At 66.9% G+C, this 21,204-nt stretch overlaps 9 protein-coding genes across 9 annotated transcripts; 7 read left to right on the forward strand and 2 right to left on the reverse strand.

Annotated features, from left to right (window-relative positions):
- Positions 1-47: 47 nt before the first annotated feature.
- Positions 48-645, reverse strand: EMIHUDRAFT_362200 (hypothetical protein). The gene has a single exon (XM_005789659.1). The coding sequence runs from the start codon at positions 621-623 to the stop codon at positions 375-377; it is 249 nt and encodes an 82-aa protein (XP_005789716.1). The 5' UTR covers positions 624-645; the 3' UTR covers positions 48-374.
- A 2,512-nt stretch (positions 646-3,157) lies between these two features.
- On the forward strand, positions 3,158-3,868 carry EMIHUDRAFT_70572 (hypothetical protein; the record flags this gene model as incomplete). Its single annotated transcript, XM_005789660.1, has 1 exon — positions 3,158-3,868. A coding segment is annotated over one exon (711 nt), but the record flags the coding sequence as incomplete, so codon positions are not given.
- Positions 3,869-4,012: 144 nt separating this feature from the next.
- On the forward strand, positions 4,013-4,435 carry EMIHUDRAFT_313325 (hypothetical protein; the record flags this gene model as incomplete). Its single annotated transcript, XM_005789661.1, has 1 exon — positions 4,013-4,435. The coding sequence occupies one exon, from the start codon at positions 4,013-4,015 to the stop codon at positions 4,433-4,435; it is 423 nt and encodes a 140-aa protein (XP_005789718.1).
- Positions 4,436-6,605: 2,170 nt separating this feature from the next.
- Positions 6,606-8,082, forward strand: EMIHUDRAFT_225748 (hypothetical protein; the record flags this gene model as incomplete). The annotated part of the gene is made up of 4 exons (XM_005789662.1): positions 6,606-6,905; positions 7,207-7,266; positions 7,655-7,725; positions 7,875-8,082. 4 exons carry the CDS (start codon positions 6,606-6,608, stop codon positions 8,080-8,082), a joined length of 639 nt encoding a protein of 212 aa, XP_005789719.1.
- A 937-nt stretch (positions 8,083-9,019) lies between these two features.
- EMIHUDRAFT_454935 (hypothetical protein) lies at positions 9,020-11,212 on the forward strand (the record flags this gene model as incomplete). The annotated part of the gene is made up of 6 exons (XM_005789663.1): positions 9,020-9,083; positions 9,240-9,262; positions 9,401-9,851; positions 10,089-10,123; positions 10,214-10,319; positions 10,451-11,212. The coding sequence occupies 6 exons, from the start codon at positions 9,020-9,022 to the stop codon at positions 10,771-10,773; spliced, it is 1,002 nt and encodes a 333-aa protein (XP_005789720.1). The 3' UTR covers positions 10,774-11,212.
- Positions 11,213-13,344: 2,132 nt separating this feature from the next.
- EMIHUDRAFT_362203 (hypothetical protein) lies at positions 13,345-14,852 on the forward strand. The gene has a single exon (XM_005789664.1). The coding sequence runs from the start codon at positions 13,559-13,561 to the stop codon at positions 14,786-14,788; it is 1,230 nt and encodes a 409-aa protein (XP_005789721.1). The 5' UTR covers positions 13,345-13,558; the 3' UTR covers positions 14,789-14,852.
- A 1,882-nt stretch (positions 14,853-16,734) lies between these two features.
- On the reverse strand, positions 16,735-18,505 carry EMIHUDRAFT_440428 (hypothetical protein). Its single transcript, XM_005789665.1, has 3 exons — positions 17,965-18,505; positions 17,122-17,258; positions 16,735-17,072 (listed from the first exon to the last, which is right to left on the reverse strand). Exons 1-3 carry the CDS (start codon positions 18,432-18,434, stop codon positions 16,819-16,821), a joined length of 861 nt encoding a protein of 286 aa, XP_005789722.1. The 5' UTR covers positions 18,435-18,505; the 3' UTR covers positions 16,735-16,818.
- Positions 18,506-18,665: 160 nt separating this feature from the next.
- On the forward strand, positions 18,666-20,376 carry EMIHUDRAFT_454937 (hypothetical protein). Its single transcript, XM_005789666.1, has 4 exons — positions 18,666-18,965; positions 19,119-19,232; positions 19,767-20,111; positions 20,241-20,376. Exons 1-4 carry the CDS (start codon positions 18,720-18,722, stop codon positions 20,295-20,297), a joined length of 762 nt encoding a protein of 253 aa, XP_005789723.1. The 5' UTR covers positions 18,666-18,719; the 3' UTR covers positions 20,298-20,376.
- Positions 20,377-20,498: 122 nt separating this feature from the next.
- On the forward strand, positions 20,499-21,186 carry EMIHUDRAFT_225756 (hypothetical protein; the record flags this gene model as incomplete). The annotated part of the gene is made up of 2 exons (XM_005789667.1): positions 20,499-20,975; positions 21,061-21,186. 2 exons carry the CDS (start codon positions 20,499-20,501, stop codon positions 21,184-21,186), a joined length of 603 nt encoding a protein of 200 aa, XP_005789724.1.
- Positions 21,187-21,204: the final 18 nt, after the last annotated feature.

Here is a 21,204-nt window from a genome sequence, read left to right on the forward strand (position 1 = left end):
GCGGGCAAGCAAGCGGGGAGCGGCGGGCCGACGCGGCGGAGCGGGCGGGCAGGGTTATCGGGGGAATCGTGTCCACAATCAGCGGCAGCGGAGCAGCAGCCGCAGCAGCAGCTGCTGCAGCAGCAAGCAGCAGCCAGATTGCTGCCGTTGTCTGCGCCGCGATCCGCCGCCGCGTCGCCGCGCCGCCGCCGCCTGCGCTCGCCGCCGCCTCGTAGACGACTCCTCTCGCGCTCGGAGAGCCGCGCAGCGGGCCGCGAGGTTGTGGTCAGAGAGCAGCAGGGTTGAGATCCACAAAATCGGCCAAATTTGAGGTTGCTCGAGAGAGCCTGGAAGAATGGTCCCGCGCCGTTGCCCCGGTGCCGGCGCATCACGTCTCAGCCGCGATGGGCCGGTTCCGCCGCGCAGTCGAGCAGCAGGAGCTCGGAGGCAACTTTGTCGACAAACTGGTCGAGCCAAAAATCGGCGAAGAAGCGGCACTGGCGGCACGCCGGGACGAATCCGGACTGATCACATTGTTCGGCACCGCGGCGGCGAGCCGCCGCGAGCCCACAGGAGAGCTGGGCGCCGCGGCACCAGACCGCGCCGCCAGCGAGGCGAGAGCACCAGCCGACCGGCCGTGACATGGCAGTTAGACGGCGGGAGCCCGTAATCCAGAAGGTGTGGCCAAATTTCTCTCTCGATCTTTTTCTTTATCTGTTGTGGAGAGAGAGAGTTTATCTGTTGTGTTCGATCCTTATCTGTTGTGTTCTCGCGCAGCGACTGTTCGCAGACCTAGTGGGCAGCGTTGTGCCGGAGATGCGAGCACGTCGCTCGCGCCGTCTTTTTGTGCTTGTTTTTTCTTTTCTCGCTGGAGGGGCGCCAAAAAATGCCCGAGTCAGTGTGTGGCACGTCGCCTGCCGGGGCGCCGCTGCTTGGGCAGCGAGTCGAGCTCGGCGGGCTCTCCTCCCGCCCCGAGCTGAACGGGCAGCGGGGTGAGGCGCTGAGCTTCGAGGGCGGGCGGTACGCTGTGGCGCTCGAGGGCGGCGGCGAGAGCGTGCGGGTGCGGCCGGGTAATCTGTCGCCAGCGGTGTCGAGCGGTGGCGTGGCAGTCGCCGACGAGGTCGTGGCAGCGGCTGAGCGAGGCGAGGAGGAGGCGGTGCTGGCGTGGCTTGAAAGTGGCGGGCGGCCTGACGCGACGTACAAGAGAGGCAGCGTGAGCGGCATCACGCTGCTGATGCCCGCCGCCGGCGCAGGCCACGAGCGGGTGGTCGACTTGCTGATTCGGCGCGGCGCTGAGGTAAACTTGCAGAGCAGCAAAGGCGTCACCGCGCTGATGGGCGCCGCCTTCAACGGCCACGAGCGGGTGGTCGACTTGCTGCTGCAGCACGGCGGTGAGGTCAACCTGCGGGACAGCCTCGGCTCCACCGCGCTGATGCACGCCGCCTGCTTCAACCACTCCGCCGTCGTGCGGCGCTTGCTGCGGGCGGGCGCAGACACGGCGGCGCGCAGTGCGAACGGCAAGACGGCGCTGCAGTTTGCCAAGGAGCAGAGCCACGCCGAGTGCGTCGAGGCTTTCAGGCAGCACGTCAAGGAGTCGGTCGTGGCGGGACGGCCCACTGCGGCGGTAGCCGGCGGCGCAGGCGCAGGCGGCGTTTCCTCCGGCGGCGCTTCCTCGGCTGGATCGAGAGTCGCGAAGACGCTCTCTCCAGCGGGGGCGGCGGAGCAGGCGTCGAGCGGTGTCGTGGCAGTCTCCGATGAGGTCGTGGCAGCGGCGGAGCGAGGCGACGAGGAGGCGGTGCTGGCGTGGCTCGAGGGCGGCGGGAAGGTCAACGCGACGTACGAGAGTTACTCCGAGAGAGGCGACGCGAGCGGCCTCACGCTGCTGATGAAAGCCGCTGTCCACGGCCACAAGCGGCTGGTCGAGCTGCTGCTGCAGCACGGCGCGGACATCGATCTGCAGAGCAGCACCGGCACCACCGCGCTGGTGGGCGCCGCCCTCCGGGGCCACGAGCGGGTGGTCGACTTGCTGATTCGGCGCGGCGCTGATGTCAACCTGCAGAGCAGCGAGGGCGGCACCGCGCTGATGAACGCCACCACCAACGGCCATGGGCGGGTGGTCGACTTGCTGATACGACGTGGTGGGGCGGAGATCAACCTGCAGGACAGCGGCGGCAACACCGCGCTGATGTACGCCGCCGCCCACGGCCACGAGCGGGTGGTCGAGTTGCTGCAGCACGGGGCGGAGCTCGACCTGCAGAACAGCAAAGGCTACACTGCGCTGATGTTCGCCGCCAGCCGCAACCACCCCGCCGTCGTGCGGCGCTTGCTGCAGGCGGGCGCAGACGCGACGGCGCGCAGCACGAGCGGCAAGACGGCGCTGCAGTTGGCCAAGGAGAAGGGCTTCGCCGAGTGCGTGCGCGCCTTCGAGGAGCACTCGTCGGCCGCAGCAGAAGCAGAGCGGGAGACGGCGGTGGCAGAACAGGCCGCGGCGGCCGCACGCGAGGTGGCAGCGGCTGCGGAGGCGGCGGAGGCGCGCGATGCTGCCGAGGCGGCGCTGCGCGAGGCTGTGGAGGCGTGCGAGCGAGGCGACGCCGATCTCGAGGCGCTCAGGGCGGTGATCAACGCGAACGTCGAAGCCGCCGACGGCTCGGAGGCGTTACGGGTGGCGCGGCGGCTGTGCGACGAGCTGGCGGAGCGAAGGACCCGCGAGGCGAGGGCGCTGAAGCGGCAGCGGCAGAAGGAGGAGAAGGCGGCGGCGAGGCAGGCGGCGGAGGAGGCGCGGGCGGCGGACGAGGCGCGGGCGGCGGAGGAGGCGCGGGCGGCTGAGGAGACGCGAGTGGCGGAGGAAGCGGATCGGGTGGTAGCAGAGATTGCGGCGGCGCGGGCGGCAGAGGAAGCGGAGGCGGCGTCGCGGGCAAGGGAGGAGGCAGAGGCGAGGGCAAGGGAGGAGGCGGCAAGGGAGAGGGAAGAAGCGAGGGAGAGGGCGGCGACGGAGGCGGCGGCGGAGGCGGCGGCGGAGGTGGCGGCTGTAGAGGCGGCCGTCGCGGCCGTGGCGGCGGCGGAGGCTCAAGAGGCGGCGGCAGCGGAGCCGTCGGCAGCGGCGGCGGCAGCGGTGGCTTCGGCGAGTGTCGCCACCCTCGCCGCCGCCGCCGCGCCGCCCGCCGCCGTCCCTCTCGACGAGCTCATCGCAGCGACGGACGGCTTTGCCGAGGCGCGCAAGGTGGGCGAGGGAGGCTTCGGGCGCGTCTACCGCTGCGACGCGCTGCCGTCGCTCCTGCGCGTCGCTTGCGGGTTCGCCGTCAAGACGGCGCTGGTCGGTGTCGGCGCCCAAGGCCTCGCCGAGCTGCAGAGCGAGGTGCGCACGCTCAGCGCGGCGTGTCACCGGTCCCTGCTCCCTCTCCTCGGCGTCTGCTTGGCGCCGGCGAGAGCGTGCCTCGTCTACCCCCTCTGCCGCGGCGGCAGCCTCGAGGACCGCCTCTACCGCTCGCCAGCCGCACTGCAGCGGCTCCGCATGCTCGGCTTCGAGACGCCGCCTCCGCCGCTCTCCTCTGCCGCACGGCTCCGCGTGCTGCGCGACGCCGCGAGCGCGCTACATTACTTGCACACGCGCTCTCCGATGATCCTGCACCGCGACGTCTCGGCGGGCAACATCCTGCTCGACGAGCGCGGCAACGGCTACCTCGCCGACGTGGGCCTCGCGCGCGCGGCAGACGCGACGGCCGGCAGCAATGGACAGGTGTCGCACCTGTCGACGCAGCGCCTCTTCGGCAAGCTTGGGTACATGGACTCGATCATTTCGCAGAGCGGGCAGGCGTCGCAGCTGACCGACGGCTTTGCGCTCGGCATCACTCTGCTTGTCGCCCTGACCGGCCGCGGCGCCGTCGGCCTCCTCGACGAGTGCTACGCTGCCCTGGAGGAGCCCGACACCGCGAAGGAGGGCATCGCGGCGGCCGACGCGGGCTGGTCGGCGGCGCAGGCCGAGGAGCTGGCGAGGCTTGTGGTCGGGCTGGCGTACGAGAGGAAACCGAAGCGGATGCCGCTCGCAGACGCACTGCCGCGGCTGGAGGCGCTAGTCGAAGCAGCGGGGGAAGTGGGTGAGACGGCTCGGGCCGAGGAGCGCCAGTGTGACCTCTGCTGGGACGCGCCGCGCTCGGTCCGCTTCGCGTGCGGCCATGCGCTGTACTGTGAGACGTGTGCGCCGCGCGTGCTGGAGCGCGACACCAACTGCCCGGCTTGCCGCAAGCCGGCGCTGCCGCTCGCCGCAATTGGGACACAGGTGGCAGAGCAGGCGACGTTTGTCCACCAGCCGCCCGCTCGCGCTGTGCCACACCCTCCGCCCGCTGGTGCCGCGGCGGTGGTCGGCGGGCGAGGCGGGCGAGGCGGGCGGGGAGGGCGGGGCGGGCGGGGCGGGCGGGGGAGGCCGCGGGGCGAGGGGCGGGGCGCTGGCAGCTCGTAGCTCATAAGACATTACCGGTAGTACGTGAATGCGTTTTGCATGTTTTATCCCCCACGCCGGTGCGGCCCAGGGTGTGTGCGTGCGGTGACTGCTGATATACGATTACACAGTACGCGATAGCGTGTGAATGCTGCGAATCGTTAAACTATGAATGATCGTGTGAGCCGCTTTTGTTTCGGCGGCGCAGCGCGTGGTTCGTTTTCTCATCATAAATAGCGAACGACTCCCTCTCCTCGCATGCCTCTCGCGCTGCGCTGCGGGCCCTCTTGCGCCGTTCGTGGGAGTTCGGACATCTCGTTCGAGTTGACACGCGCTTCTCCAACCTCTCTCGCTCTCTCTCTCTCTTGCGCACTTCCCCCCCCCCGACTAGTCGTGTGAGCACGAAGCGCTTCGCGTGCTTTGCGCTCTCGAGCTCGGCCAGGCACGCGTTCCTCGCCCATCGGGCGCAGAAGGCGAGCATGGACTCCATCTCCTTGCGGCCGCCTACTCACGCGCGGGCCACCCGTGAGGAGCCGCCGCGCCGGCGTGGGTCGCGCGGACGGCGTCGGCGTCGCGGCCGCCCGTGTTGGAAATCGTGATGTTGTTCATCGTGAAGCCGAGCGTGAAGACGTCCGCCTGTTCACGCCGCGGTATTTGAGGAGCACCGCTACACTCTGAAGTTCGGCCGGGTGGTCTGCAGACCCCCCCCCCCCCCCCGAAGCAGCAGAGGCTCCGTGGGGTCGCAAAGTCGACGCTGGGAGTCGCACTCGTCAAACCATCGCAGCACCACGCGGTCCGCACGTACCGCCCACATCCGCTCCACCGCTGAGAAGGCGCAGATCGACCGCCGGGCCGCGTAGTCGGCGTTAAGGAGCGGTTTTCGGAGCCGTACGAAGAGGTCCCAGACGGGCGAACATGCGGTTTTTCGATGACCACACGCGATGTGGTATCTGGTTTTTGCTAAAAACGGGCCGCCTAGTGCAGCATCACTAGTAAAACACGCAACCACACTGAGAGCTCCACACTAGCCGGTATAGGCGAGCCCCGGCGGCCTCACCGTCGCCGCTCGCGGCGGAGCCGACGGCGGAGCCACGGGCCGCCAGGGTGCAGCTGCAGGAAGTCGAGAGTGCCATCAAAGGGACTGCGGCAGAAGACGCCCAATCTTGCTGCGCAAGAACCATGCGGTGTGCGTGGCATTACCAGGGCCAGAGTGAGCAGGTGGCGCGGTCTAATTTTTCCTTTGGAGCACTTGGAGTGCAGTCATTAGCCTCACATCCAGGGCCGGGGAGCTAAGAAGCGCACCCAGCGGGCCGGATGATCGGGATCGGGTTGCGGGCAAGAGAGCCCTAGCCCCGGGGGTGCGCGTTCGCAGGGAAAGGGCCTTAAAGTAAACACGGGTCTCCGAGGGTTGGCTCCGCGCTCCGGGTTTCCCCTAGCAGCAGACCGCCCCCTCTACTCGGCGCTATAATGAACACCAGACATGAACACGACACGTACTCTCACACGACGTCACCGCTCAGGGCCCCTTCGCGCAAGGTCCTCATCCTCACTCCGGAGGAGGCTCCCCTCTCCTCTGAGTTCTTCCTCCTGTTCGCCTTCCGATGATCATCCGACGGGCGCGGGGCCCGACCTCCCCTCCTAGCCTTTTCGCAGCCGCGGCCCCGCCACCACCTCGTCTTCTCTGTCCGATTCCGTCGCCACCACCGACGGTGATCCCATGCCCGACTCCTCGGGCGATGGCAGCGGCATTGGATCGCCACCCTACCCTTCCCCGGGAAGTGGGGCCAGCTCACTTTGATCGAGGACTCGTGCCCGCCCCCGCAGTCTCCCTATCGTCCTCGGCTCGTCCGAACGTCCCGACTCTACTCGCAAAGGCCGCGCCAGCTCATCTCTCACCCTCTCCGAGTGAGTGAGTACACACACACACACACACACACCCTTGGGCCGCGTACCATACCATACCCCGGAAAAAGTTGGAACCGAGGTGGGGCCTCAGAAGCCGTCGCCCCCACCACAGGAGGAAGCCGTCGCCCGCGCCTCGCCTGTTCCCCTGAATCGTGTCGGCGCGCACGTTTTTTTGGAATTTTTTCCATAAATCTTTTTCTCAAATCTTTTACAACTCACGGTTCCAGCCTGGTGGGGGCTGCCATCGCCGCCAGCCACTCTCGGCCGACACCGACCTCCTCTGGTAATGCTGGTGCTACCTCTCATCGCCCATACGTTCGCCACACCGGGCCGCTCTCCGGTCCTGCGGCTGCCGTCCGCCGCCAGCGTGTCGGGCCGGCTCGATGGCGCGCAAAGTGCTGCCACGCTAGCTGAGGAGAACGAGCTGCTGCGGGCGCGCGTGGCGGAGCTGGAAGAGCGTGCGGAGTCGACCGAGGGGCTCTGCGAACTGCTCGACGACGGCGGCGGCTGGACGTCCTCCCTCCGCACGCGCGCCTCGTGGCTGCTCGGGCTGCTCGTGTGCCAGAGCGCATCTTCGCTGGTGCTGGTGAGTCCACGGAGGGTAGTGCTGGTGGCCCCACACGTGCACACACACGCTCCTCGCGCCCGGGGCGAGCCGACACGGAGGCCCGCCATCGCGAGGCGCGGCGTGTCGGACCTTCGAGCCGCCCCTCTCACCCCGCACCTGGAATCATCAGCACCAAGTCGGGTACGCGAGCAAGCCAACGCGCTGCGAGAGAAGCCTGCTCCGCCCTCTGAAGACGCGGTCCACACCGCCTGCTCGCACCGAGCCACCCTGACGCAACGGCTCTTGCGATGTTGCGATGTGCCGCGCCCGCCCCCGCCAGGCGGAGAACGAGTCTCTGCTGCTCGAGCACCCGACGGTCATCTTCTTCATGACGATGCTCGTCGGCGCGGGCGGGAACGCCGGCAACCAGGCGGCCGCGCGAATCACGTGCACGACATGCCCACGACATGCCCACGACACGTCCACGACACGTCCACGACACGCCCACGACACGTCCACGACACGTCCACGACACGCCCACGACACGTCCACGACACGTCCACGACACGCCCACGACACGTCCACGACACGTCCACGACACGCCCACGACACGTCCACGACATGTCCACGACACGCCCACGACACGTCCACGACACGCCCACGACACGCCCACGACACGTCCACGACACGCCCACGACACGTCCACGACACGTCCACGACACGTCCAGGCGGCAGTGCGAATCATCCGCGGCCTCGCCACCGGAGAGGTTGATCCGCGGCCGACGCAGCGCACGCGCAGCATCGTGTCGGACGAGCTGCTGCGAGCGGCGGTGCTCGCCTTTATCCTCGTCGTCGCCGGGTTTGTGCGCGTCGTCGCCTTCGACGCAACGCTCGCCGCCCTCTAGATGCCGGGACACCCCCCACCTCTCCCCATCTTTCGCGTCGCTCGGCGCTCTGAATGCAGTGCACGCCGGGACTATCTTCACACCGCCGGCATTCGCGCTCCAGGCTCGCCGATGCCGCCGCCATCTCCGCCTCCCTCTTCCTCATCGTTAGCACGTCAGTTGTGCTCGGCACCCTACTCCCGCTGCTGCTGCAGGCCGCAAAGATCGACGCGGCACACGCGTCCACCACTATCCAGGTGGTCATGGACGTGCTAGGAGTGCTAATCACCTGCTCCGTCGCCCCTGTCGTCTTTGGCGCCTTGGCCACGTAGGGGCTGTCTAGTTTTTCGTCCCCAGACGGTGTGCGGCTGTACGCTCTGCGTGGGTCATGGTCAGCGTGTGCTGGAGTGAGACTGGCGTAACACGGTAAGGTTCGCGAGCGTGGCAATAGCTCCACACACGCGGCGAGCGGCGTAGAGCGCCTTAGCCCTTACGTCCACATCTTTAAAAAGATAGTAGGATAAAGCCGATCGCGTATTTCGATCGCACCGTATGCGACGCGTGACTGCCCGGGTTCTCGCTGATTCGCTCGGTTCTCCGCACGCGGCGCGGCTCGGTGGCCCCCCCGCCAGTTGTGCGTACGAGGAAGTAATTACTATGAACCAGACCACGAAACTTTCTACACCACACCATCTCACACCACACACCAATCACCATGGTCCATGCTCGTCACATGTGCGACTGCGCACACTCAAGGCAATGCCAATGGCGTCCGATGGTGAAGCAGTGAGGCGAGCTTAGATGCTGAAGAGTCCAAAGCGGCGCAGCCGGTTGAGGCGTGGTTGCTCGCCCTGCAGGGAAAAGTTCGTGGGACCCCGTGGCCACTGTGGCTTGGCGCTGCTGACAAGCGGCAGGCGGGTGCCATTATCCAAGACCGTGGGTCCGGCCTCGCCTTTGCTGTGCCGCCGCTGCGGAGTGGGCGGTTGTGGGCCGTCGATGTGCGCGAGGGTGAAGGGGACCGGCATGGGCGCAAGGAAGACGAAGGAGAGAGAGGTTTCGAGAGGCCTTGTTGATCGCGGTGGCAACTATGACTCCTTGTCTGTGATGAGAGGCGGCTGGAAATTTCATCTTAATCCTGACGAAATAAGGGCGGGCACTGACGGACGGAGATCAGCTATAGAGAGCGTCACATGTGCCCCCCCCCCCCCCCTGTGTTAGTGCCAGTGCGCACCAGAAAGAAAGAAAGAAAACAGACACGCCAAACGAGGGATGGGACGAGGACAGGGTCCCCACCTGCACGAGCAGGATTTTGGAAGGACGATCAGGGGGACAGGTGGGGCTCTCCTGCTCCTGACAAGGGACACGACAGGCTCGCAGCGCGGTGCGCGGTGGACTCCCACATCCACTGGCGGTCTCATCTCAGTCTAGCGACCTGCCTCCAGCTTGTCGCTGGCAGTCTCTCCTACCAACCACAGGCACACTGACACAGGGGTGGCAGGGGCGGCGGCACGAGTCTCCCACATACTATGCGGGCCTCTCTTCAGCTGCCGCATCTGCCTTTGGGACGCCTGCCGTGTGTGCGCCGCCTCGGGCCGCCTCACCCTCCCCGGCAACGACGCGCGTTCGAAGCGCATCTCCCGAGTCGGCGAGAGCCTTGAGGCGCAGATCGGTTGGATTGCGAGTGCGGTGGAGAGCAAGGCCGCTGCAGATGACCCGGCGGCGCTCGCTGGCATTCCCGCGCCCTTTGAGAGGACGTCGTGCTTTGCGTGCGTCCCTCCTGAGGATCGCGCCTGGTGGAGGTTCCTCGTTCCTCCTGAGTGGGTGCCGCCGCTCCTGGTAGAGGTGCGTTTGCCGTCCGGCCTCCTCCTCCTCGCGCCTCCGCCCCCGGGCAGCGCCGGCACCTACCTGCGCTGCTCCATTCCAAAAAGCGAGGCGTCGGCGCGCGACCTCGCCTACTGCTCCCAGTGCGGTCGCACCAACTGCCAGTGCTCAGTCAAGACCCAGCTGGCGAGGGACTTTGGTCAGCTCAGCCGGCGGCTGTCCTTCAACCGACGCAACACAGTCCGCCGCGTGCAGCTCGACGACCCTGGCGCGTGGGCCGGTGTGAAGGAGGCCAAGAAGGCGCTCTCCTTCTCGCGCCGCAGAAGCGGCAGCAGCAGCGGCAGACGGACCGCGGCGGAGGAGCCGGCAATGGCGCAGGCGCCGGCAGTGCCGCTTGGCAGGTCGGCAGGCGCGGCCGAGGCGGCACTGAGGGTGGTCGCGCCCGCTTCGCCTGCCGCTTCCTTCCCTCCGCTCGCCCCCGTGCTGGCGACGCGTTGGCGGCGGGTGCGCGCGGCAGCCCACCTCGAGTCGATGGCTGGCGCACGGCTTCAGGTACCGCGAGCCCCTGCCCACACACCCGGTGTAGACGCGCCATTCTCGAGGGCCCCACCGCAGGTGGCGCCGCTGCCGGCGGGTGAGCAGGGCGTCCGATTCGAGCAAGGCGTGAGGCCACCCGTGGTTCACTCCATAAGTGATGCGAGCCCGCTCCGCGGCGTGATCTCCCCGGGCGCCATCGTCGCGTTTGTCGGTCTCGCCGGCAGCTCTCTCCCTAGATGCCGAGTACACATCCTTCATGCCCAGCGAGCACTCGAAACGGCATATGCCATTGCGAGCCTCCCTTGAACCTTCCCGGAACCTTCCCGGAACTTTCCCCCTCAGGAGAGTCGACGGATTGCGCCGCGATGGACGGCGACGCGCTCGACGCGGCCTTGCGAGCGCATGCGGAGAGCGAGCGTCGCACTCTCCACTGGATCGCCGCCGCCGACATCCCCGATGTGCTCGCCTCCATCGCCGAGCGCGAGGCGTCGCTGGTGACAGTCAAGGTGCGCACGAGCTGGACCCCGCAGCGGGAGGTCGACTACCGGACGCGTCTGGCGCTCCCTTCTGGCAAGAGGGCGACGCCGCAGGAGATCGAGGCGGCCACCGCGGAGCTCTCGCTCCAGCTAGCAAACCTTGGGCGCGTTGCGCCCGGCGAGGCGTGACAAGACCGGGGATGTGGGGGAGCTGGGACAAACCGACGGGGGAGCGAGTGAGAGGACAGGACCCCTTGCGCCTTGGCCTTGCCACCGGCTTTATCTCCCCGAGATACCGGATACCGCCCACCCGCCCCACGGAGCACGGTGGCATAAGGTGTGACTGACGAGGGAGAGGCGGTGGTTGGTGGCGGAGGCGGCGAGGGGACGCGCGAGCGGCGCGGCGGGGTGGACATGTCGCTCAAGGTGAGAAAAGAGTTGAGAAGTTTACAACAATGAATGGGCTTCCGCGTCGGGAGCGCCGAGCCGTGGAGAGAGCGAAGTACTCCGAGTAAATAACGGCGAAGCTCGCGGCGGAGCCGCCCATGGATGTGGTGTCGTGTTTGTTTTGTGTTTGCTCACTTCGCGCCGGGGTTGGCGTCGCGCGCGCGGCGCGCGCGCGCATAGCACAAGGCAGCCTCCTCTGCAGTGGCGAATGAGCCAAGGTTCCTGTGCTTTGGCTTGTGGAGATACGCCATGAAAGGTCGGTGGCGAGTGACCCGCCTCTTGTCCTTTTGGACGCCCTCGAATCCGGTAGCGGTGGTCTCGGAGCGGTACAGGCTGATGCCCTCCGCCTCTGCATGCCTCAGAACCTCATCTACTGTGAAGGGGGTAGACGGAGGAAGGTGGCGCAGAGATGGATCGTACCTTTGGGGCACGCCTGGCATCGATGGCGGCGAGACGATTGCTGCGGTGGTGGCCGTGGCCGCGGCTGCAGCCTCCTCGTTGGACGCTTCCGGACCGATAGCCCGAGCGTACGCGAGAGCAGCTTCCTCCGCCGAGTGGTAGCTGCCTAGCTTCACGTTCACACCGTCAAGTCGCCTTTCTGCGACGAAGCGAAATTTGACGCCGGACTTTCCATTGCCAGCCACATGCTTGAAGCCACTTTTCGAGCCAGTTCGAATCAACTGCAGTCCTTCATCCTTTGCTGTTTGAAGGACCTCCTCGGCGGTCATGCGTGGCTGTTCTGCTCTCTTCTTTTGCAACGATGGATTATCACGGGCATCACGCGCATATGCGAGCGCCGCCTCCTCAGCAGTCACGAATGTACCAAGGCGTTCGTGCCTTCGCACCGCAGTGAAATGGTGCCCCAAGCTATTCGCAGGCACGGGCACGACGCCAACATAGCCAGATGACCGCTCAGATTTCTCCAGGACGAGGCTCTCAGCCTCTGCAGCACGCAGCGCTTCCTCACGCAGTTCCTGCTCTTGCTGTGCGTTGAATTGAACGTGCACGGCTCGGCGAGGCAGAATGATGCAGCCTTCCACCACATCCTCGGCCGCCACTGCAGTACATTCAACAACAGCACAGGGCTCGCCAGCAGGCGGGCCATCGTCCGTCGCGACGAGAACTTCGACCTCCATTCTGCGCGCGCCCGCTCCAAGTTTTACACGGAGTGCGAGTAAAACGGCAACGCCATAAAATGAATCACGGACGCGGCACAAACGCGTCTGGCGCTCCCTTCTGGCAAGAGGGCGACGCCGCAGGAGATCGAGGCGGCCACCGCGGAGCTCTCGCTCCAGCTAGCAAACCTTGGGCGCATTGCGCCCGGCGAGGCGTGACAAGACCGGGGATGTGGGGGAGCTGGGACAAACCGACGGGGGAGCGAGTGAGAGGACAGGGCACAGCCGGGGACCCCTTGCGCCTTGGCCTTGCCACCGGCTTTATCTCCCCGAGATACCGGATACCGCCCACCCGCCCCACGGAGCACGGTGGCATAAGGTGTGACTGACGAGGGAGTTCCCCCTTTTGCGCAGCAACACCTTTAACTTTTAGGCCCTCCGAATTCGGATCGGAGCGTAGCGGCCGTAGGCCGTAGCGCGGAGTGGACCCCGAGTTTGGAAAAGGGCGACGGACGCTTGTGTCCTAGCCTCCAACAAACAACGCCTCCCCGGCGCAGAGGGGCCCCCGGAGGGATGCTCAACCGCCTCACGCCACGCCGCTTGCGGCGGTCTTCTTCCCAGCTCAGCTGTGGAATCGCGCGTTATTCTTTTTTCAGGGACAGGGTGTGCCTGTAATAGTGCTAGCACGCGCCAGTTCGCACCTGTGTCGAAAAAGAAAGAAAGAAAGAAAACAGACAACCCAAGCCCCAAGGGAGGGATGGGAGAACGGCACGCCGAGCCTGTCTGTTGGAATAATAAATTCTTTTTTCTTAACGGAGTCGCTTAGCCTTAGGCGGCTCCGGTGGTGTGCCGGTGATAGTACTAGCACGCGCCAGTTCGCACCTGTGTCGAGCCTGTCTGCTGTGAGTGAGTGAGTGAGTGAGTGAGTGAGTGAGTATTTTACACACACACACACACACACACACACACACACACACACTGTGAGAGAGAGTTCCTTTGTTTGGAGCACTTGGAGTGCGGTCAGTAACCTCACGCCCAGGACCGGGGAGCTGAGAAGCGCACCCAGTTGGCCGGACGCTCGGCATCGGGTTACGGGCAAGAGAGCCCTAGCCCTGGGGGGTGCGCGGTCGCAGGGCCGGAGCGCCCCTCTACTCCTTTTTAAATTCTTTTTTCGCAAAGACGCGCTCGCAAAGTAGTAAATTCTCCATGCCCGCTCGCAAACGCGCGCGCCGCGGGGGTGGCTTGACGCCGGCCGGGGAGCGTCCGCTCCTGGTTCCGCTGAACGACCCGGACGGTTCCCACCCCACGCTCCGCGCTCTCGCTGAGCAGTACCGCGCGCAGCAGCTTTGCGACTGCACTGTCACGGTCGATAGCCGCGCCTTTCTGGCGCACCGCTGCGTGCTCGCGTGCTGATGCTTTCCGGTGGGTCCGCCTCGTTTGCCGACTCGCAGAGCGCCGCGCTCGAGCTGCCGGAGCTTTGCGCCACCTGCTTTGAGGCGGCGCTCGAATACGTCTACACGGGCTCCTGCTCGATCGACGAGGCGGGTCTGCAGACCTTGTTGGAAGTGGCCGGGCGGCTTCAACTCGCGTCGCTGCAAGGCGTCGTCGCGGAGGCGCTGGAGGCGCGGCTCTCGGTGTCCAACTGCGTCGAGACGTGGAGCTTCGCCTCAGACGCAGCGCTGGTGCGGCTCGAGGCGGCGGCGACCGCCTTCGTGCTCAAGCACTTTGTGGAGGTGTCGCTCGGCGCCAGCCTCTCGCCCGAGATGATGGGCGTGCTGCTGCGCAGCGAGGACATCGAGGCCAGCGAGGAGGCTGTCTTCTCGGCCCTCGTGCGCTGGCTCCGCGCTCAGCCCGAGTCTGCGCGCGAGGAGGGCGCGGTGGCGGCGCTGCTGGAGCACGTCCGCTTCGCGGCGATGGACCAGAAGTTCGTCCGCGAGACCGTCGAGCAAGAGCCGCTGATGAAGAATGTCCCGGCACTCACGGTGCTCGCGCAGGCGCTTCGCGAGGGGCTGTCAAAGGAGGGGACGGCGCGGAGCCTGCCTCGCCTTCCACAAGGGGGCGAGTGGGTGATCGAAGCACCAGGTGCGATCGCGGCGGTGGATGGCAAGACGCTGACGTTCCTCAGTCGGCAAGACGATGATGACGACGACGACAACGAACGCAGTCGGAACGGTTTGGTGCGTCTGAGCGTGCCATTGGCCGCGGGGCGCTACGAAGTGCGCTTCAAGCTGCTGGAGGATGAGGTGAGAGGCGATAATGCGCGCTGCGGCTTCGGACTGATCAAGGAGGGAGCTTCTGAGGCATTTGAGCTTCAGCCCTGGTCCCACGGTTTTGGCGTGCAGAATCTTTGGTGGCTCCGGCGCTTCGAGCGCACCGTCTACAGCGAGTGGGAGACGTCCGGGAATTTTGATGATGAGACAAACCACCAACCGTACCAGCAGTTCCCCATCCCCTCGGATGTCCGCATCGTGGTCGACATGGATGCGGGCGAGGCTACCTTCTACGTCGACGAGGTCGAGATCCCGCACAAGGCGACGGGCATCACGGGGGCCGTCTTTCCGTGTGCCATGGCTTACAAAATGGAGAACTCTCTGGGAAACACCAACGTCGTTGTGTCGTTCGCGGGCGTGCGGCGGCTGTAGCGCGTTTTGCGATGCCAGCCGCTAACCGCGCGAGGGCGCCCTTGAGTTTTGCTTTTTTCCGCGGCTTTTCTTTTTATCGCAGAGTGAGGAAGAAAGTTTCGCGCCACACACAACCGAACTCTTACGTTACAGTCTTGCAAATCAATCCCCCCCCCACATGGACCTGCTACAAGTGCATATGTACATGTTCTCATGCACACATGGGCATGTCCCTCCAGCAATTCGTGCCAATTCCCGCCCGCCACAAACCGAAAATAACGCGCCTCGCCGCTGATAAACGCGTCGGGCCGGGCGCGTGGTGAGGCTGTTCCTTGCTGCAGCGCGGCGGCGGCGGCGGACCCCCAGCTCTCCACACGGCCGGTTGCCGCGTGGTGGTCCCGGCTACTCGCGGGCACGCCCTCGCGCCCCGTCCCTTCCCCCTCTCCCACCGCCGCGCCCCCCTGCCCGCGGCGAGGGAGTAGCCGCAGCGAGGCAGCTCCTCGATGCCGCTCGACCAGCGGACGGAGCCCGTGTTCGCGTGTTGACCTCGCAGACGAGGCAGTGCACCGACAGGTTCTCGGAGAGCGAGTCCTCGTTGCCTAATTAAATTAATTTATTAATTTATTAATTTAAACAATTTAACTCGGAGAGCGAGTCCTCGTTGCCGAACGGGTCGAGGAACGACTTTGAGAGGGCGAGGAAGCCGCGGAAGAAGACGCATCCGTCGCGTGTCAGTTTAATGACCGCGACCTTGAGTTGGTGTTCGGGCGAGCTCTGCGGTCGAGAGATGTTGCACTACTCGTCGACGCGCACGTCACTGGGTGTGGAGGGGAAGTCTCAGCCTTGTTGAAGCGCCCGTGGTGACAGAGAGCCGTGCTATACTTTCTTTCAGCTTCAAGGGAGGAGAGGAAAGGGGATTCTTTTCAGAGTTGGCCAGAATGTTCGTCGTTTCGTGTCAGTCGATACACGAACCTTTGTAGTATCTCTAGTAACCATATAATCAGTCGTATATCATCATGTATGAATATGAGGGTGGGTCATTAACAACGTTGGCGCTCTCAAGGAAAAGGAAAACTAGAAAAACGAACAAAACAGCGAGCGCGGCGCGTCGCATGGTGGCCGCTCTGCACCGCTCGCTGCTGGCGCGCGATTGATCGCGGCCACGCGCGGGGCGCCAAGCAACCCCGCGGCGGGGCGCCATCTCGCGCGGCGGGACGCGGCGCTGCGTCGGCGCCAAAACAGACGCGAGCTCGCGGCGCGGCCGCTGCGGCAAAAACATCAACGTCTACTCTCCTCTGGCTCTGCTCGGCTCGTCTTCGGTCGCGGGCGCGCACGCGCGCAGATGCGCGCGACGCGCGCCCGCGTCGCCGCGCGAAGAGCGATTTCGAACTCGGAGCCAACCGGCGAGGCGGTGGCGCGCGGCGGCAAAACACGCGGCGTCCGCTTCGTTGAGATGCTGCTGATCTGGCAGCACTAAATGTACTGCTGAGCGGGGCGGGGCTCGCGGTATACTGCGGCGGCGGACGAAGTCTCGTACCTGTTCGACCCCCTGCCATGGTTATAGCTTCGCGATTGGGGAGGATCTACCTGTCCGACCCAGCCGACGTCATCAGAAAGGCTGGCAGCCCTCAGCTGAGGGAGTGCGGAGAAAAGAGGAACGGGGTGCCCTTAGTCACAGCTTCCCCCGGGACATGTCCACGCTCTGGACGTCCCGGGACATGGCGATGGACGACCGGCCCTCGCGGGCCGGCCCACCCTGAGCCACGCCTGCTGCGCGGCGCTCGCGCGGCGGCGGTGTGTGTGTGTGTAGGGGGGGGGGGGGGGGCGCAGGGCAGAGGCTCAACGGTCACGTCGGCCGTCGTCCGAGGTTTTGCAGGTTGGAAAAGGGGGGAGGGGCAGGGGGCCCCTTCCCCCTTTGGCCCACGCCCAATTTAAAATGAAAGGGCGACTTCCCCTTTGTTTTATTTGGGCCTTTACTAATTTTTTTGAGTCACACTTGCACAATCCGCAGATGAGCCCTCCTTCCCGCAAGACTCCTTCCCGCAAGACTCCTAGCAAGACTCCTTCCCCCCGCCGCCGCAATTCTCCGCCCGGCGACCAGCAGCGCCGCGGCGACCGTCGCCACCGCCCCCGCCATCGCCGTTGCTGGCGGCGCCGCCCCCGCCCCCGCAGACGCCGCCGCCGGCTCGGCGCGCGCGAGGAAGGGGATCCATCCGAGCGGGATGTGCACCGTCGCATACCCATGCACCTGCTGCTCCGCGTAGTCCGTCAGCAGGGTCACGCCGCCGGTCCGCGAGGTGGGCGCCTACAGGAAGGTTCCAGGAAGGTTCCAGGAAAGGGCTAGGAAAGGGCACGCCGCCGGTCCGCGAGGCGGGCGCCTCCCCCCCCCACTCCTTGTACTCCTTGTCTGGGCACGGAGAGCCGCAACACAGCCCCTCGCCGTCGGCAGCCGCGATGGCGAGAGCGGCGGCAGCGCAGACGGGCGCATCGCCTACGTTCCGAATACGCCAGCCTCGGGGCGGGAAGGCGGGGCATTGTGCAGCGTCTTCAGAGCACCGCGTGAAGACAAGAGAGGCGGAGGCGGTGAGTGCAGGTGAATGCGGCCGAAGACGATCGAATGCAGTGGAATACGTTGCGCCCTCGAGGGCTAGTTGGGAGACAGGAACACGTATTCAGCTTCTAGGCCCGAGATATGGGGAGATATGGGGAGATGTGGAGAGGTATTCCGCTTCTAGGCGCATCGCCTTGCCAGGCGTGCCCGGCGGCGCAGGCGGCGTCGCAGGCGAGCATCTGGCGGTTGCAGGAGGAGGTGTCGTCGGAGCTGCAGCACTCGTCGTGCGCCCTGCGTCGGGCGGAGACGGGACTCGCCGAGTGCGGCGGGTAACGGGCAAGCAGCGGGCGAGCGGCGGGGGCAGAGAGCAGCGGGCGAGCGGCGGGGGCAGAGAGCAGAGGCCACAGACGGCAGCCGGCAGCGGCAGAGAGGGTACAGAGCAGAGCCGGCAGAGGGAGAGCGGTGGTGGGAGGTGTGGAGCTGGGCGGAGGCGGTGAGAGGTGCGACGGTGTATCAGTCGCCTTATGCCACCGTTGCATATCCGAATATGCAACGGTGGCATAAGTCCTCGCAAAACTGAGGCGGCACGCTAAGGTCGCAGGTGTGGAGCTGGGCGGAGGCGGTGAGAGGTGAGGTGAGGAGGCGCCTGCAACAGGCGTCCTCGCAAAACTGAGGCGGCACGCTAAAGTCGCAGGCAAAGTCGTCTCCCGCCTCGTACCTCTCGCGCACGTCGGCGCCGCCGCACCAGCGCACGCCGCAGTAGGCGCCGCAGGCGCGTAGACCGAACCAGTGCTGCGGGTTGCTGTCCGTAAAGACGTCGATCAGGTCGATGGAGAGCTCGAGGTCGGAGTGCGGCGCCCCGGGAGGCGACGGCGGCGCGGGAGGGAGCGGCGGAGGCGGCGAGGGCGAGGGCGGCGAGGGCGGCGGCGACGATGGCTCGGGAGGAGGGGGCGGAGGAGGCGGAGGCGGAGGCGGAGGCGGCGGAGGCGGCGAGGGTGGCGGCAGAGAGGGGGGTGGTGGCGGCTCCGGCGGCGCTGGGGGCGTGGCGGGCCCCGCCGAGCCCCACCATACGAAGGCGGAGCTGCCCGCGGCGAGCAGAAGCGTGGCGGCGGCCATGGCGCGCGGGGGGAGCAGTGGAGCGGCGGCGCGGCGGCGTGGCTGCTGGGGAGGCCTAGTGCGCGCACGCTGGACGTGGAGGTACCTCCTTGGTCAAGGTCAAAGAGAAAGTGGACCTATTTGGATTCCCTCCGCCGCCGCCGCTGCCGCGGCAATAACGGGATTTTCTTTTCTTCTCGACCAGACGCCGTCGGCGGCCTGCCGCCGCTCTCTGCCCTCTCGGCGGCCGCCACAGCGAGCACCCACCCGCAGCCCGGGGCCACGCGGCCGGGCACCAGGCCTTCGATGGCGGCTTCGCCCGCCATCGACCTGCGAGAGCCGCTCGCGGCTCTGTTCAAGCGCGCGGGAGTCGCCGACATCCTCTACCGCAGGTATGAGGGGCGGCTCGCGGAGCTGGGCGTTGGCGATGCCGGCGACCTCCTCGAGGAGGTCGCTGAGAAGGGCATCGGCTCGCTCGACATCCACGACCGCCAGGCGGAGAAGCTCCGCCGAGCTCTTCTCGGCCCGCGGGGCTGGGGGGACGCAGCTGCGGTCTTGGCATCCCTCAGCGGCTTGTCGCTGGGCGACACCCCGGCTGGGGTGGCGGCTGGCGATCAGGCGGCTGGTGGCGGGGCAGCGGCTGGCGGCGCGGGCCGCGGCGGCGCGCGCCCCGAAGAGGCGGACGGCGGTGCCTGCGACGCGCAGGCCGCTGAAGGTGGGTCCGGAGGTGGGACCGAGGGATCCAGTTTGGACCCCTTGGAGCCCGCGCTGCCGGAGAGCGGCGATGGGACGATTGCCGCCGAGGGGGGGGAGGAGGAGGTCGAGGACGGGCGGAAGGCGCCGCGGCGCCGCCGAGGGCGGCGCGGCCGTGGCGCCAGGGGTCGCGGGGGGGGGCTCGAGAAGGTGCCCGACACCGCGGCGGGTTTGGCTGCTGAGCGGCCCAACCAAGTGGAGGAGGTTTCCACCGGCGGCGCGGCGCCGGCGGAGGGGGAGGAGAGCGGCGCCGTGTCGCCCGATTGTTCCCGAGAGGTCCACACGGCCTCCCTTCTTGAAGGTGAGGCCTCCATGACCGCCCGCATTGAGTCGCGCGACCTCGAGTCGCGCGCAGCAGGCGCTCAGGATTCTTCTTTTTCCAGTGCCGACCATCGGGAACATGAAAGCTGGCGGCGCCGCGGCGGGGCGGCGTGGTGGCGGGCGCATTGGGCGCAGCTGAACGTCGGGCAGTGGCTCGGCGTCGTCGAGCCGTGCTGCCTCTGCGGGCGGCCCGGGGCGGCGGGCCAGTACACAGGCTTCTGCGCGGCGCCCTATCTCGCCACCACTGACGATCGGTGGGAGGTGCCTGGCCTGCGCCAGGCATACGTCGCGCATGGCATGTGCGGCGGGCTCTGCCGAGGATGGGGCTGCTGCGAGGCGCGGGGCGTGGCGCAGCCGCAGGATGGGAGCGGCGAGGCGCGAGGCGAGGGCGAGGGCGAGGGCGAGCTAAGCTCGGACGGCGACTCGGACCGGTCTGCGGGAGACCCTGTGTGGGGCTCGGCGGCGCTGGAGGACGAGTGGCGCGCCGCGTCTCTCGCGAGGCAGGCGGTAGGCGACGCGGCGTACGCCGCGGCGCATGCTGCTGGCGCTTCGCGGGCTGAGGCGTGCGACGCCGCCGTGAGGGCGGTGAGGTTGGACGAGGTTGAGGCTCAGTCCTCGTTCCTCGTGCGCGCTGGGTGGTACGGCTCCGGCCGTGATGGGGGCGGGGAGGGGGAGGGGGCGACGGCCGCACGGAATCGCCGCCGGCGGGGGGCGAGGGCGCGGGCGAAGGAGGAGGAGCCAGAGCCCGGGGAGGATTGGGAGGGGGAGGAGCGGCCGGAGGAGTACGCCGGCCTCTTTGACGACCCGTAAGGGGCCGTCGCCTGCTGTGCCATTTGTAGTGCCAGTCCGAGCCAGTCTGCTGTGAGAGGGGCCTGTATAGTAAAATTCTTCTCGACCCGCAGAATTCCCAAGCACGCCCGCGACCGCCCCCGCTGCTGCAACGAGGAGCGCTTGCCACTGCACCACTCTGGTCGCGCGGGGTGTTTCTGGTGATTCTCGCTCCACAAAACCATGGCAGGCACCACCGATTCGACGACAGCGACCAGCGCCCCTGACGCAGCGGTTGGCGATGCGCCAGAGAAGACGCGCAAGGCTGGTGAGCGCAAGGATGGTGAGGGGCGGTACTCTCGCTCGCGCTCGCGCGAGCGCACCAGCTACCGCGACCGCGACCGATCGCGTGACCGCGACAGGCGTGACCGCCGCGACAGCGACCGAGACCGTCGCTCCTCACGCTCAGACCGGGACCGGCGCGACCGGCGCTCTGACACGCGCGACCGGCGGTACGAGGATGAGCGGCGGTCCTCGCGCTACGAGCGCCGCTCGTCGCGCTCTCGCTCTCCGCGCCGCAAGCGGACCAAGGATAAGACGCCCGCATTTGATAAAGGCGCGGTCGCAGCGGCGCTTGCGCGCGCAAACGGAGCAATCACAGGCTCCTTCGCGTCGACGGTACCGGGGGCGGACCCGTCGCTGGGCTACGGGCTGGGGACGGTCGGGCTGCTCGCGAACCCCGCCGTCTCAGCCCTGCAGGCAGACCCCCCCCCCCCCTCCCCCCCCTCTAACCAGGCGCCAAAAGGCCGTCTCCGGGATGGAGACGCGCCGCGCCGGCGAGTCGGTGCAGCAGTTCTTCCAGCGGCGCATGGCGGGCATGCGCATGCTCAAGGCGAGATACACCGAGATACATCGAGATACACCGAGATAGACCGAGATACACCGAGAA

This window comes from Emiliania huxleyi (assembly GCF_000372725.1).
Source record: "Emiliania huxleyi CCMP1516 chromosome Unknown EMIHUscaffold_126, whole genome shotgun sequence".
Lineage (NCBI taxonomy): Eukaryota > Haptophyta > Isochrysidales > Noelaerhabdaceae > Emiliania > Emiliania huxleyi.